At 30.3% G+C, this 17,333-nt stretch overlaps 2 protein-coding genes across 4 annotated transcripts in view; one reads left to right on the top strand and one right to left on the bottom strand.

Moving 5' to 3' along the window:
- The window catches only part of LOC106678192 (atrial natriuretic peptide receptor 1), a 1,188,520-nt gene that overhangs the window by 1,066,236 nt on the left and 104,951 nt on the right, over positions 1-17,333 (bottom strand). The gene's annotated exons all lie outside the window — the stretch shown is intronic.
- On the top strand, positions 6,980-16,301 carry LOC106678193 (putative autophagy-related protein 11). Of its 3 annotated transcripts, none has more exons than XM_014416580.2 (4): positions 6,980-7,273; positions 11,068-13,368; positions 14,249-14,382; positions 16,159-16,301. In XM_014416580.2, exons 1-4 carry the CDS (start codon positions 7,221-7,223, stop codon positions 16,203-16,205), a joined length of 2,535 nt encoding a protein of 844 aa, XP_014272066.1. In that variant the 5' UTR covers positions 6,980-7,220; the 3' UTR covers positions 16,206-16,301. The 3 variants fall into 3 exon arrangements, with proteins under 3 accessions (XP_014272066.1, XP_014272067.1, XP_066905075.1); XM_067048974.1 differs by lacking the exon at positions 6,980-7,273 and adding an exon at positions 9,137-9,159; XM_014416581.2 differs by lacking the exon at positions 14,249-14,382.

Raw genomic sequence — 17,333 nt, 5'->3', positions numbered from 1 at the left:
GCATTGCTGGATAGTGGAGTGGGATGTTCGGAAACCAAACTGGTGATCTGGGATTATGTGGTTGGAATCAAGGACAGGGTACAGGCGTCTTAAGATGAGTTTCTCAATGTTTTTGCCCATGATAGGTAACAAAGCGATAGGACGGTAGGAGGATGGGTATTCAGGCGGCTTTTGGGGTTTGGGAATCATTTTGATTATGGATAATTTTCATGGATCAGAAAGTATGTGGATCTGAGTACAGCATTGTAGATGTAGCCTGCGAAAGTTAGATATTAAAAACACTGGCTGGCATTTCAGTAACGTTAAAAAAAAAAATAAAAAACATATCCTCTTAATGGCGAAACTAGGATACTACTACTGAGTTTAAAAGGAATTAGATCATACCGTCTGTAGAATTCCGCCCTTATGCGAAATGGTCTACCTAATTCCACTCCCAGCAGAAAACCGGCCGGAAAGGCCGGGAAAGGAGAGAAAACCCCCGAAAAGGCCGGCCGGCCTTTTTCCAGCCCGTCAACTTTTTAACCTGTGCTAGGGACCTATAGGTAGGTACTTCCTATTACATGCCCTGAAGAATACTGGTCAGAATTGAGCAGTGTTACAAGCGCAGAGTCGTGTCCGACAAAATAAAGATATTTTAAATAATTAAGTAAAATCATTTTTTAAAAAAATGTCATTATTAGAGTATAATTAATATAGAATAACTTCATTCGATAGATAATTATATATTATTTATGAATTATACAATACACAAGTAAATGATTGTATAAACAACAACAAAACCATTTTTTCAATCTAAATTATGAAGTTGAAGTTGCCATAGTAAATGGCACTCCAAAATACAGATAAGGTGTCAAACAACACACTAGTTGAAGCCGCTATTTTATTAAAATGATACACACACTTATTTTAATTCCTTAAATTTTAATGAAGTAGTAATAAAAACATATCCAAAATGACTATGATAAACATGACTGTAAAAGGTTTATTTCGATGAAAAAAAATATAGCCAGCATCTAAATTTAGAAATCGAGATTTGATTTCTGGCCAAAAAAGCTTTCATCATTTTTATTCGTTTTCATTTCTTTATCCACGAATGACGACCCACTCAAGTTTATGCCCGATGTACCAAGATCGACAGGTAGGGATGGAGATTTCTCTGAGGTCCACAAATAGCAGAGAATATGTTTAGGTAAGACATATAGACTGTTTACTTTATAAGAGCTTCAATGTAGCTGGCACTCAGATTTAGGTAAGGTTCAGAAGACTCCAATATTGAAGTTATGTAATCTCATGATTTTCTTTCCTAAAGTAATCTCTAGATTCCTAATATAGAAATAATCTTCAAAATCGGAAATTAGATCCTGAATTTTCAAAAAATTAATAAACTAAAAAATTTAATAATTAAAAACAGCATCTTATGAGACTGAAAATTGAGGCATAGATATGGGAAATAGACTAGTCAAATGATATAATTTTTTTGTGTAATAATGAAAAAGACTAGCATTAGGTCATTAGTGTGGAAAAAATGTGGATAAGTCAATCGGTAGAAATCTTTTTCTAAAAACAAAAACCTTATTCGATATTCAAACTTAATAGTTTTTATATTTTTTTTACACAAACCAATCCGTCTATTTTTTTATTTAGTTTATTAATAGTACATTTAGTCCTAAAAAAAGTGATTAGAAGAACATTATACAAAAATAGTGGAATGCACGTTGGAATGAAACATAAAATTCGAGCGTAAGAGGACATTACGGTCCTAGGAAGCAACCAAGATGACATAGAAAGACTCACCCCATCAACCACGAGGAGGCCCCTCACCTCCGGACTTAAAATAGCTCCTTTTTAGAATGGATAGCTCATATATGATATTAAACATAACAGGTAACCTTAAAATACCAAAGGTAGTACAAGGTAAGACACAACACGAATTACTTTTCTTTTTCTCACAGTAATGCACTTACTAATTCATTTTTTATTTCTGTTTTAGAGGGTTCAGAAAAAAAAATTAACCCTTCCTGCTAGATGGCAGGGTAGGAAGAGTCCCAGAAACCTATAAACATTACCCTTCCTTACGTCCTTTCTTCTCACCCCCATTTGTTCATTAAGACCTTCAAGTACCCATAGTAGGAAAAACTAGTACTCAATTTGAATTATGTTTCTTCCTCACATAATACATTTACTCATTTTTGCCTATTTCTGATTTAGAGGGATCAGAAAAAAGAAATACTAAGAGAAACAGAGGAAATCGGTTAGCAAGTAAATGAAGATTAAACAAAGTATACGATTCTAAGCTCAATAATCCACCCTAATGATATGGTCTGCGTGGAGCGCAAATCGTTCCCGAAAGTAGACAGTATCAGATACCTCGGCTAAACAATAACCTAAGTAAATGATCAACAGTCTGAGATAGACCAGCGTTTACCAAGCGCAAACATAAACAAAATAAATTCACAAAATTTTTATTTCTAGCCAATCGGATACAAATTTGAAAATATCATAATAACTACGACACCTAAGAAGATAAACGTCAGGGACTACATAATAGTACATTTAACTAACTGTAATTTGAGTGTTAGCAGACATCTATACATCTTATGGTTCCTGAGATATATTTTTTCATAACTCGAAATTTTAGTCCGAACAAGTATAAATCAACATTTTGTGAATTTAGTTTGTCAAATATCATGAAAACAACTACTCCTATGATAATAAACATTATAGTACTATAAACTATAATATTACATAACACTAGCTTTAGTGTTAGTGCTAATAGGCATCTCTACATCGAATAGTTTTTGAGATATACATTTCTCGAAATAAATTCACCAACTGCTGATTTTTCAGTGCATTTTTTTAAAGAAATGTTGCAATTTAAAAAGCTATATTTTACGAACTATTAAACGTAAATATATCTATTAGGGCTCAAGTTTTAAAAAATTTACTCCACTTTAAATGATGTTTTCTCAGGTTTTCCAGTGTGTTTGGTAATTATAAAGATATAGAGCTCCGAATGAAAAAATAATATTTTTTAACATTTTGAAACAGCCGCCATTTTTATTCCCCCTATCTACACTTAGGAGACTTATCAATATTGACCAGTAATTATACATTAGTTTTCATTAAAGTAATCAAAAATTGGGGGGGAGAACAGTCTTTTTTCTCTTTTTTGGCTCTTAATTGTAATGACGGATGCCTTAAAACATAAAGGTTAGTATCCATGAGTATTGCTTTTAAGAAAATGTAAAACTAATTATGAGTATATACATTTAGAAACATCGTTATTATTTTATACAACGACAACCGTAAATTTAAATAATTTTATTCATCATAAATTTATATTTTACAAGCTTAGACAGTAATCACTGCTCTATATTAATTTACCTCTTTATACAGTCGCAAGATAATACAATCTTATTGTGAATTTTCTATATATAAAACCATAGGTTTAGGAAAGGTACCTACAGATGAAGCCAATGAAAATACTTTAACACACACTCCTTTGTAAGGTACATACAATGACAATGTCAGAAACAGTATTTTCTAGGAAGCATCAACTTACAAACCACAGAACCTATTTGGATAATTAAGTAAGCCATCTTTAACAATAGAGTTGGAAATCCATTGTATAAATGCTCGGGAATTCATTGTTGGAAACGTTGAAGAGAAGGAAAGTATGAAAACCATTCGGGCGTCACTTCAAGTCCCAGTTATAACTGAGTCGAGTGTTGTTTTTTTAAATAAGTTAGTTGTTTCAGCAGCTCTTTCCTGAATAAAATTTCTACTCTTGAGTAGAATTAAGTTTCTGTTGAAAATATGAATTGGACGTAACTTTTTTCATGCCCAGGAACCGAATTTTTTTATAAAATTAAGAACTGATAACGAAATTAATCAAATAATAAATAGTTTTTCAAATCAAGAAAAAAAAATAACACTACACTTTTATGTTACAGAATGATGAATAAGTAAAAATTGATAAGAGACTTCCAACATTCAGTAACAGAAAAAAAAACTATTAAAAGAAACTTTTTTTTTACATCTCACCTTGTACTTTTATATATATATATATATATTTATTTTATTTTGTAAACTTTCACATCAGATTTTTAAATTACCTTATTTCACTTTATATTGTTCATGTTACTTCTGTCATCTTTACTATTACTACTACCAGTGTAGATACATTTTTTTCACTATATATAAAAACTACAGTTGGTATCATTGTCTAATTATTTTTCTTATTTATTTTTATTTTTTTATTTATTTATTTGTATTTTTTTTATATTCTTTATTTACTTTTACTTATTATTAGTTACTTCTTTTACAATCATTGTTACTATATCCTAAATTGTATTAACTACCTAACTATATTTTTTTCAGGTTATACTCTTATTATTAGTAACGATATGTATCATTCTAATTTTACTTAGTTATTCCTAAATTAGAAAATTATTATTATTATCATATTTCTGTATCTTTCTCTTATTATTTTTCATTTTTCGTCATATCTTTAAGACTACTTACTGTATACGCGACGTATTTGAAATAGAAATATAACCATTAAATGGCTGGCCACCTCCCCTCCACTCCTCCACGCTTCTGATTTATTGTCACCTTCTGTTCAACCTTTCGCTTTGAACAGGTAGGTGATCCTGATTTGTTCTTTGCTCATTTATTATCATTTAATATGATTATTATTATTTTTATTTACATTTATTCTTTCAAGATATTTATTTAATCTCTACTTTCTTCTTCTTTTTTTTTCTTTTTTTCCGTGTTATTTTGGTTTTATGTACGTCTCCTGTACTTTTTAACTGTATATTTTACGTATTTTTCAAAATTTTTATTCTTACTATTGTTACTTATTTTTTTATTCTTATCCTTGTTTATTCAAGTTTATTTTATATTAATACTATTTTGTGCCTTCATTTTATTTATATGTAATTTCTTATCACTTTATTTTTAAATTATATTTATCCTAGCTTAAATTACCTTATTGTAATAATATTCTTAGTTTTTTTTGTATCTTTTTAGCCATGATGAAGCCCTGCAAAGTGGGTCGAAACGTCTTAAAATCAAAAGGGACATTAAAATAGTTATAAACTATTTGTTCTTTTTTTTACCCCAACCCAGACCATCTTCTTATATTAAAAGAAACATTTGACAATTTAAATAAAATTTAGTAAAATAGAAACCCAACACCAATTAATTTGTGTACTATACTAATTCCAATGTTCCAAAATAATAACAAAACGTGTATGCAATTAGACAAACAGGGACCAGAAAATGATCTCGGTTGAAAATTTTAGAGAAGTTCTATAAATTTACTAATTTGTGGTTTTTATTAAAATCAGTTTCCATAATATATAACAAGCATACACACAGGCGTAAGATATTCGATAATAAAATATGGTCCCTTCCTATTAAACCAATATATTATATTTCTAGCCGTTTCTAAGCTGGTAAGGAGCGAAGTATGGTTAGCACTTCAAAGTGACAGGTGCTATATGTACGGTAGGGATTGGAAAGCAGCCTTTTCACATAAAGTCCTACCCGATTGATGTCCAACATATATCAATGCGCATTCTTAATGCACAACCCACACCGGACTCCACATACTTTCTTGAAATAATTATTTCTAAACTAGCTTTTTCCAATTTCTAAAAATTAAAAATTAAAATCAGCAATTCTGACTGCTTGACTTTAAATTTCTATCTCAACTTTATTACAACGATTCTGATACAATATAATAAAATATCAGTAATATTTAGAACTAATTCATTTCATAATAGTACGAAAAGGTCATTGAACTTTTTTTTTAAAAAAAAGTTATTATTGAACATTCTAAGTTGATATTAAAAAAAAAAAATCCACAACTTTTAGCCAAATGAGTTTCGTTAAAAATCATATCAAAAGAAAGATAGAAAAAAAGAAGAGCCCGGTTTTGTGATACGATTTTTTCACCACAACATTGAAACTATTCATGAAAAAAAAAAATTCACGGAAAATCGTGTGAATTTATACATATATATTTATATTGTAATTTGTATGATTTTAATTTATTGCATAAATAAAAGGCTATTTCATTTCATATTTAATAAGATATTGTGCTTCGGCTGTTATTTTAAAAAATGGTGAATAAGCACTGCTGCAAGGAATCTATTGAAAAAAAGGCGTGAAACGAAAATTTTTAATTTTCATTATGTTTTTCATCATCATATTTTTAATATATCATGTCTTATAGGTGACTTGTGAGCGCTCACAATTACAATAATTAAAATTAATTAAATTTTGGTATGTAATATAGTTCTTTATTTTATATTTAAAAAACTTTTTGATGCTCTCTTTGGCCTTTGTTACCTCTTTTATATATAGAACCTGTGAATTGAGATTTGATGTCCAGGAAAAGCATCAGAAAATATTTTATTTTACTAATTATTTCAGTTAAGTAGCTGAAATGAACAAACAAATGCAATAGCTACATGTATAATTGTCATAACCGTTACAATAGTTTTACTACTTTATTAAACACGCGTTGATATTTTAAACTATAATGTTCACATTATTGATACAAAAATTTCAATACTACACATTTTTAACAACATATGATACTTTGTTTGCTTTCTTTCATGTCCAAAGTTTATTTTAATTATTTCTTCTTGTTTACTAAAATATAGGAATTCATATTTTACCTAATAACATTTTTAAAAAATAATTAATAGCGAATTGTTTATAAAACAAATAAATTTCTTTGAATGAGATTTGACTAGAATAAACTACTGTGAATCGTAAATTCAGTTTAAAACACTTAGGTCAAACCAAACGTTTTGACTAAGCACTTAATAACACTAAGATATTGGTTATTAACAATTTTTAAGCAAATCTTTCTGTATAAAAGATATAAAAATAAAATAAACATTATATGTAACACAATTATTTACGACATCACATGTGATATGTTAGAATAATATTTAAAATTATTATAAACTCAATGATTTCTAAATTTCAAAGGAAAACTTTACTATTCCCTCCATCTTTCTAAAAAAAAAATTTAAATAGGTTCGTTCCATTCTAAATTTAAACTTGATTTTACACCACATGTCTAGCAGACTTGTCATCAACATATGTTTCGAAGGTAACCGTACCTAATATTTTTGGACTTAGAGGTAAAAGGTTGTGGTTGGTGGTGCCCCTCAAGGCCTGAGACAAGACAAGAAGTCATGGAGACGGAAAATGAGCTGACCTCAAGCACACAAACCGGCACTAGAGGAACGTAAGTATACCATGAATTTCAAACATTCATTAGAGTTGTAGACACACAATATCGAGTTGTGTGAGTGTAGCAGCTACAAATACGTTTATATTACCCTAAGTCCAGAACACACGTTGCTATAACTGTCACTACCATCTTGAAAACTAGGACTTGTGCTGCCATGAGATTACCGCTGTAGGCTTAGCTTGATTCCATAGTTTACACCTTCAAAAGGTGACAGTAAGTGGAGGGAAAAGATATTCCTGGTAGCTAAATAGTATGTGAAAAAACATGATATAGATTATATCATGATGTTCATATTTTTCAAATTTAAAATTACTCCAGAAACTAAATTTTACCCCAGAAAAGTTAACCTTCAAATCTTGCAGTATACTTTACCGGCAAATGATAGCCGGAACCTTCTATAGCTCCAGATGGATCTGTTATCTAAGGTGTACCGTATTATTCCATTTCTTTCAAAATTAAATAATATGTATTTGATCGAGATAAACGATTTGACAGATGACGAAGACTTTAAAAAATTATTTGCTCAGGCAATAATGAAAAAAAAAAAAAATAGAATCCCGTCCTCACCCAAATTATTTCTACAGTGGTCGAATGAAGAATTTTGTCAGCAATTATTTATACTGTACAAAGTGACTACTGAATCAATTTTAAATTTAATTGGACCCATTATTTCTATCATCAGCGATAGGAAATGTGGAGTTTGGCAGCTATCTCAGTTTCAGGGAACCTGGTTAACAAAACTATTGACAAGGAAGAGGTCACTAAGTTATTGGAGTTTTATTAAACTATTGTACAAATCTAAGTTATACAAATCTTAGTTTCCCGGAGATTAGTATAACCTTTATAATGTATAGATCCATAAAGAAAGTCAAGTTCTCTTCTATTTAATAGTAATTTACGATTAAATAGAAGAGAACTTGACTTTCTTTATGGATCTATACATTATAAAGGTATAACCTTTATAATGTATAAATTTTTTGGGAAAAATTGATACATTATAAAGGTTATACTTTTGTAATGTATAAATTTTTCCCATCATCCCAAATTTTTTGTATAGTAGTGACTCTTTACTCTATGAAATCTAATGTCATATCATTTCAGTAACAATGCTGTAAATCAGGCCGAAAAAAATACTAAAATGATTTAAAGCCAAAAAAATAAAATTCTATCTAACACCTTCCAAAACCATCATCACAGATTTGAAAAATGATCCCTCCTCACCCACTCTCTCCCTAACAGTAGTATATTTTGACTATGATGGATAATTTTAACTCCATCTGGAGGCATAAATCATACCGTCCTCCTTCTAACAGGTTATAAACGATTTTGATCCCACAATGTTTAGAAAAAAAGAAACGATATTCCTGAGACCTGGTGAACCTTAAGGTTAATAAAAATTCACAAAACTTCCTTGCAAATAATCACCTTATAGATATTATTTGCATCAAGTAGGTACTGCTATTTATATTTCAAAACTAATACTATTACTACTACTTACTAATACTACTAATTTCAAACTATATACCTTGTATGTTAATTTTTCATTCTATTTTCATTTATCTAGTTCTAAACTAATTTTAACTCATTAATAAACCAACTGACATAACGACACATTGAATGAAATAAAATTCAGCTACAGAGTAATGTGCAACAGCTTAGAAAAGTTATTTAAAAGCATAGTCGGTCAAACTGGTCTAGTTACTGGTCTTATATTTTTACTTTAACATACCTCTATGTAGAATATATAGAAAGGAAAAGTATTGAGATTGCGTAAAATATCCAATTTAATTTTTATGTACAGTGATGCGGCGAGAGGGATGCGCTGGGATCTTATGAGCTCTGCTCTGCCTGGGGGATAGAGTGGGCTTCGGGATGCTCAGGTCAATTGTGTATATATTGTATATAGGAGTGTGTATGTGACTAGAGATTTCTTTTACTTTTATCATTATGTAATGTATTCAAATTCCAAGGTTAATTAATATTTTTTTAACTCATATATCCACAAAAAGAAACATGTGTTTTTAATGTTTATTCAAATACAGATTTACTTAACCTAATTGTAAAATTAAAAGAACAATCTTAACTAACAAAGGCCCTATTCTAACTTATTCTAATTATATCTATGTACTTATTACTAACTTATAATCTAACCTTCAATTAAAATACATACAATTGTTATCTATGTCCAAAGGTGAACAATAAAACGTACGTAATTGCACTCAGCTGGTCGTGGCAGAGAGAGAGAAAGATCACTTCTCAATACACAGTTTTTAAACTTAATTCAGATCACAGAGAAACCAAAAAATACACTAGCTTTACATCAATGTCCATTCATTAAAAAAACAACCGACGACAGAACATATGATTTTTCTCTCCCTCTCTGCCCGATACTTCCCGCGCATGCGCTGCCGTCACCAATTCTTCTGTCTCGTCTATTACTATTATTTTAGTTATTTATTTTTTCATGCATATAGTTTGATTATGTTCATTTTCTTTATCCTTCTGTTTGTATATATTTTAAGAGATATTTATTTATTTTTATGTACTTTTTTTTTCATTCTTATTTTAGTAAGAATGTGATCATTCATCACTATTAACTGTATCCCACAATGGTGTAATATACATCAATAAATAAAGATTGTAATATACATCAATAAATAATGTTCGATTATAAAAAAAAAATCTATGTAGACTGGTCTACAATTAACTTTTTTTTTCATTAAAACTGAACTATTATTATTAATAATTGGTTTGAGCTACCATTATTTTGTAAAGATGGATTGTGAAAAAAACCGATAAAGAATATATAATAAGATACCTTTCGCCTGTGAAAGGTAAGACAGGATGTAAAGAAAGAGTTGACATCGCCACACTTCTTTGGATCTTCCATATTTCGTGATTTTGACGATTTCGCACAACATAGTTCTCTTAATCTTTCACTTGGAAAATTTTCCTATCTGATATTGAATTACAGGATGTTGTATTCTACTTGAATACATTTCTAGTTCACAAAAATAATAAATGTAGTCACCATCATTCTGAGAAAAGACTAGCAATATACACTGTGTAATATTATGTTGACAAGTATTTAACAACCTTAATATATCTGATTGTATCTTAAAAAATGCCAATTTATAGTGATAGCATTGATAAATAATGGAGGAATGGAAAAGAAAAAGTATGGTTATACCAAAAATTAGTGATAGAAAGAAAAACTGAAAAAATTTAATTGTATTAATAAATCTTATAGATTAATGAGGCTTAGTTGATTAAATTCCCATAAAAGCTGAAATATGAAATAATTTTTGAAAAAGAATGAACCAAATCGATAGTTTTATAATATCAGCTTTTTTAGTTTTTAAAAGAAATAATAAGTTAAATGGTGGATTTTGAACTTAATTTCTAAGTTTATTATTTTTTTAAATACTTATTTTACATTATTTTTCCTTCTTTACTACGGAAATAAAATTTTATGTTAAGGGGCAGAACACCATATATGTTTCCTAGTATTTATATTCATTTTAAAACCTATTTAGTTTAAAATTCATTTCCGATTTTTCAGTAATTTTCATATTTTCAAATAGCTTCTTTGTGAGGTCTTAATTTTAACTTCAGCAGAGCCTCATCATAATATCATTACCAATTTTCGTATTTTAACATTTTTACAATAATACATTAAACAGGATTGTTTCAAACAAACAGAAAACAAATATATGGACACCAACTATTGATATATAAACAAAAAAGATAAATATTTACAATTACAATCTTTATCAATTTTGTTTTAGGATCGGAAGCTCAGAACTCAATGCAGACGAAGCTGAAGCCATTACCCGCTCAATGGATATGTCTCTAGCATTTTGGGGTACTTCAAAAGAACCACCAGAAAAAATACCAGCCACCAGATTGAAATGCCCTCTCCAGCACCCTGGGAAAGCATCTGGCGTGGCCCTCAAAATTTGGGAAAAAATGACCCAGAAGGACTTAGATAAAGTTAGGGAGATTGAAGTTTCACTCATGACAGAAGGAGAAATTGGGACATTGGAACTCTATAATACACTGAAATATATTATAGAAAGTATCGGGATGGAATTCGAAGAAATGCTCAAGAGCGTCGATGATGACCCAATTGAATCTACCATTTCGTTGACTAATGAAATACTTCACATTTTCAACCTCAATGAGCCCCCAGAGATATTAGAAGATGAAGAATATGGCACTTGTATGCATTACAGCCCCATCAGCAATGCATGCCAGCAACATGAAAGGCAAAGAAAGGATATCTCAAACAAAATAAAAGCTCTTTTGAACAAAGCTCACGAGATGGGCATCTATGATGTACGGATCCCATCATCTCCCTACCTGACAGAAAGGTCAAAACTATCACTGATAGAGAAGCAGATATCATCAAAAATGAAGCTGAGGAATGTAAAAAAAATTTTCGAAGATAAAGAAAAGGAAATATCTGATGATTGTTCATACAGCGAATCGAAATTAGGACAGTCCCAGAGATATCAAAAGAGGAAGTCTTTTTTGCACCAGAAAAAAGAACCTAAGAGGACCTCTCTCGCCGATAGGCCTAAATTTCGATCAGCAGTGAAATCTGAAACTGTACGTTGTGAAGACCTCTTCAAGCATACTCCAGATATCACTAAAAGGATAAGAAAAGTACGAGAAATAAGAAAAAAATTCATGGAAAAATCAAAAAGTAATTCAGACTCCAAAAGTTCTTCAAATCTGTTCAGTAGCAGAAATACAAAAAATCGTCACCTCGCAACCCCTCATAATAATTACAACAATCATTCACACAAAGGAAGAACACCAAAAGTATATAAACGATATCACTTACCGCAGATGCATAATTCTTGTATAAGAGATTACAGCTTAAATGATAGACGGAGTAGTACAAGAGTCATTATTGGAAGCACTGAAACAATGAAAAATGACGACAATTTTGTGCGATCTTCAAATATTTTGCAAAAACATATCAGCAGAAATGACATGAAATATGAAATGAAAAAAATGATCAATGAGGCTGTACAAGCTGTTACAGGATCCAACCGCCTAAAACATTCTGTATTGCTGTCAGATGATAGAAAAACATTAAGAATTAAAGCGAGAGAAAGAAATCAAAGTACCAAATTGAGAATGAGCGATATTTCTCCTACGATGCAACCAACTACTAATGCCCTAAACGTTAGGGACGATAATTCGTATTCTTCATATGAAAATAAACAAAATGACACGATAGTAACAGTGAAACAAGAAGCAGCACTTCAAAGTAAAAAGAAAGAAGAAAATAAAGTCTCAACTGAAGTCAAAATATCCAGAGGTTTCGGAAGTCCAGGATTAAAGGTATCAGTGATAAGTAAGGTTTCTGGCAATGATGAAATAGAAGATGTGCCAAGAGAGAGAAGTAGAAAAGATATCCGTGAAGCGATCAGTATTCTGAAAGAGTATATCGCCCTTAAAAACAACGGAAGTCTGTCTCGCATCGAGTCGGGGAGCGTTCAAAAGGTAAAAGATAAATCCTTAATGTTAACGAGCATAACCTCTGAGGAAGTACTCACTGAAAAAAACATAACATCGGAAACCGTCACAAAAACTGAGGTAATAATTGAGCCTAACTCTAAAGAAAATATAACAAAAGAAGAAGAAACTAAAGTAGAGGAAACGGAAATGAAATCAAATGAATACCAGATCTGGAATGACAGCCAAGATGAAATCGATGAAGGACTTGACCAAACTTACCAAACCTTTGCCGTAACGATGCTTATGCCGATGAGTGGGGGATGTGAAGAAGCACGTTTCTACAGCCCCTTCCATTTTGGAGACATGTTTTTTAACCACTCTGACAGTATAATCCCGGAACAAGTCGGAGACGTAGGCGACAACGGCTGGCCTTCATGGGATAACCCCATCTGGCAGAGCATCCACCTGGACGACATTACTTTCACCGCAAATGTAAACAACGAAAGTGACTCCTTGTACGTTAACACCAGCCAGGAACAAATTAATTCAAACAGCTTAGCAGAAGATAGTTCCATGATCGAACATCAATCAATTGAGACAACACTGTCCAGCCTAAGGTATATATATTAGTGACTAATTTATAAAATTGATACTTATAATATGGCCCAATTAAGGATAGAAAGCTAGTAGATAAGGTAGTTAATTATAAATTAATCAAAATTTCATTTTATCTCCTATAAGTTTTAATAAAGGGCGGAACACCAATAGCAACGAAACAAAACAAACATTCACGACATACGCCAGCTCTAAATATGTAATTTCAGTTTCATTTCGAATTTTTCAATATTGAACTAGGTTGTCCACAGACTCAGACACAGCCCCACAAGCGTACGCACACAGACCACCACAAATATCATTTTGTTATTTGGTTACTTGGAATCAGGGAACCTCAAAAGATGCATTTTGCAACACGTGAAAAACTCCAATTCGAAATTTTTTCCGATCGCAATACTTTCCCTTTAAGCATAGGCAAGTGAAAATAAAAACAGTTAATAGTTAAGTGCGTCAAATCTAAAGTTCAACGCAACGAATCTTACTATTTTATGAAAAGTGAAAACTGTGGGAACTATTAACTACACATTCATTACTGCAGATTGCTTTCCCAGATGATGAAATACAGAAAATAAACAGGAAATACATCAAAAAGAAAAGATTTTATTCCAGAAGAACCAACACAAAAAGTAAAATAAACTAGAAAATGTTGAGCACATAATGTAAACGCAAAACATGCAACAATGCCTTACATCATTTCTAACAAAAAAAAAACTAATTATGTGTAGAATTAATTTCGATTAACGAAACATATGTATGTATATATAGATATTGCTTTTACATACTTCATTCACTCGTACTAGTTATTATCCATTTAAAGATGCAAAGTATTTTTCCTGATATTAAATAAAGATATATTTAGAAGAGTATTGTTGTTCATTATAGTGTGGTGATCGTTGAGAAAGATGCAAGATCCAGGTGTTCGTATGGTTCCATGATTGCAGCAGCTGCTTCCGGACTACACAGAATTTTCATAAATTCAATCCTAGGGGTGGTGGCCTTATTTTTTAAACCTCTTAGTAAGTTTTTACAGTCAGACAATTTTTTAATGATAAAATCAGATTTAAAAAATAAAAATATCGAAATAATTTCTATTCAGCACTGAAAAAAATATATAGGCAAAATTTGAGTTTGATTGGTGAAGAGCTCAAAATATCTAGAATTTTTCAAAATCATATGTTCAAAAACTTATTCCTTTGTACTAATTAATTTATTTTTTCTTCTTGTTTATTATTAAGTCCTCTTTTGTATTTTTTTTTTCAGAATTTCCTTTCGTAATAAATGAATATTTCACTTGTAGTTATAATCGTTTTATTCACAGTTCTATGTAAATAATCGTTTGCCAAATATTAATAAGTAACAGTCTTATTAAAAATTCAAATCGAAACAAAGAAGAGCCTACCTTACGATTTCCTGAAATTAAATTCAATTACATAATTTAATCGTACTCATTGAAGAATACAAAAACTCAATACATGTTCATGTTTCATAACATATAGAATAATCATAATATATGTGATAAGAAAACGATATAAAAAGATATGAATAATAATTTATGTAATAAATTTATAATACATACCTATTTAGTAAAAATTTATTAATTCAATAACAATGTTTCTGTTTATTTTTCACTGTAAAAATTCTTTTATATCAACAAGGAATTATTTTTTACAGTAGTAACGGCAGTTCATTTGAATGTAACCAAAATAACAAAGAAACAATTTCGATCCAGATTAACATTTTCGACAAAAAATACAACAAAAAAAATACATGAAATGTGTAATGACAAATCTGTAAAATTTATTGGAAAAAATCTGGCGTTTGGACGTGATCATGAACAAATTATCTCATTGCACAACCTTTGTTCAAGAAACTGTACTTCCTTACAAGGCAACGAACCCTTTATCCATTAATGGTTGTAGGTTACAGATATGTGTATAAAATATCTTGTGCACGACTCTCCTTACCTGCTGAGACCTACAATAATTCCTTGCTGTATCTTCACCAATATTAGTCTGATGGTGATTACATCATTTTAATTTTATATTATGTCTTGTTTCACAACTTAATAATCCTTCCAGCAAGGATTCGGAAGATTTCGGAATACTCCAGGAAATAGTATTGATTTGATTTCGAATTCATAAGACAAAATTGAATTGTTTTCTTTGAAAAACTGAGGTATATTCATATATGATTACTATCATTAGTTTCTAAACATTGGTACAAAATTCAACAAGATGTTGCCAATAGGGACTCGATTTCAATGGATTTTTTTTCTGTTGGTGTAATCTATATTTTTTCCGATGTAAAGGTTTTGAGTTAGGTGCAAATAATTTGTTTTCATACCTTTTTTTTTTCTTTTTATTCTCGAGGATATATATAATATATGAAAATTCAAGGGATTTTACTAAGAACATTTTGAGCAAGAATCAAAATCTCCATAGCTGTTTTGACCCGACAGTCTAAGAAAATCATGTTTTTCGAATATTGTACGGAATGAGTTGCCTGATTTCACACACAAGCATGGGAGAGGGGAAAAATCCTACAAAACGAAATTGGCTTACCCGTTCAAGAATTAATCGTGAAACTTTGACAAATGCTTCTTATGAATTCTGGGTGTCCTATAAAAGATGGATCCGTGATTACTACCCACCGAAAATGTGGCTCTATTATTAAGGTACGGGGAGTTACCTAGATAATAAGGGAAACAAAACAAAAAAACATTTTTATTTTTAAAAATAGTTCTATATATTTTTCAAAAATAAATTATACGATGTACATTTGTATGATTGCAGATCTGATAGCAGCTTTGAAAGTGAAGAGAAATGAGAACGATCAGTGAACATAAAATGAAGATTGTACGTTCTTTTTTAAAGTTTCTTAAATGATTATTAGGTCTTCATACCGTATGTGAATAAAGAAACCAAAATTTAAAAGATTACTTGTATATTTGTATGTAGATTAACCATATATGTAACATTTTAATCTATATTAAGTAATTACATCTAATTAACCCTTGTTTTTGAGGCACTCGATAGTAAAACATGATAACTATTAAAATCAAAACTATTACAATGTCGAAATGTTTTATAGCTATAATTTTATAACCTTCATCTAACAGTCACTTGCCATACCTGGTTACAAACATTATTATTTTTAAAAACAAACATCCTAAAATTTGTTTGCTCTATGAAGAAGGCCCCATTCGCAAAATATCCATAGAGATCGTAAAAAGGTTCTAGATCATTTTTGCTATCAACTATAATGATTTAGTTATTAAGGATTATTGTTAGAAATCATTAGAGAGAGAGAGAGAAGATTCAACCAGTACTACCTACGAAAAAAAAACAGATAACAAACGTTTCAACCGAATATTTTCTAATATATAGGGATGAAAATTAATATTTTTTCGGATAACAATCTAGGATTCATGGAGTTCACAATTATCTTTGGAAATAGGTTTTGGACAAGAACAATTTCATTTAAAGATAAAGGTGCCAACTTAAAGCATTGTGCACCTTTGAACTATTGAAATTCAAATGTTATTTGTCTGTCCTGTTTCTTTGAATAATCAATTATAAATTAGGCCAATTCGGAAAAGACGTAGTTCGATGACGAATGTTTTGAAGCCAAAAAGAAATTATTATCTCTTTTAAATTATTTTCGAAAAACAAAATCGAATTTTATTAAATTTGCTTACAAAGAGGCATGGGACACATACAAATTAATTTGTATTTCTAAGATAATATAATTTCTGTTTGTCAGCAGCTGATCAAATACAGTTAGAACACGATTGTAGACATCACTTGAGCCTCGTTAATCACTGTTAACGTAAAACGTTTTTTGTTGAAATTCTATGGTTCTTGGGTTGCTCATTTTAATTCTTTATTGTACTGGATTCCCGATAGAACTGAGAGGTTGTTTTTAAAACCTTCAATTGAGAGTTCGCTTACAGAAACCTCATTTACTA

Source organism: Halyomorpha halys, unplaced genomic scaffold (assembly GCF_000696795.3).
Source record: "Halyomorpha halys isolate HHAL.00 unplaced genomic scaffold, Hhal_1.1 Scaffold128.1, whole genome shotgun sequence".
NCBI classification, from domain to species: domain Eukaryota; kingdom Metazoa; phylum Arthropoda; class Insecta; order Hemiptera; family Pentatomidae; genus Halyomorpha; species Halyomorpha halys.
The sequence above is the reverse complement of the archived record's forward strand: the minus strand, read 5'-3'. Positions and strand labels throughout refer to the sequence as shown.

What these genes read in the sequence shown, in the direction of transcription:
- LOC106678193 (XM_014416580.2), top strand. Translation starts at nt 7,221, where the DNA reads ATGGAGACGGAAAATGAGCTGACCTCAAGCACACAAACCGGCACTAGA. An exon ending in CAAACCGGCACTAGAGGAAC is followed by an intron (nt 7,274 to 11,067) that starts GTAAGTATACCA and finishes ATTTTGTTTTAG; the next exon opens with GATCGGAAGCTCAGAACTCA. An exon ending in ACAACACTGTCCAGCCTAAG is followed by an intron (nt 13,369 to 14,248) that starts GTATATATATTA and finishes TGTTCATTATAG; the next exon opens with TGTGGTGATCGTTGAGAAAG.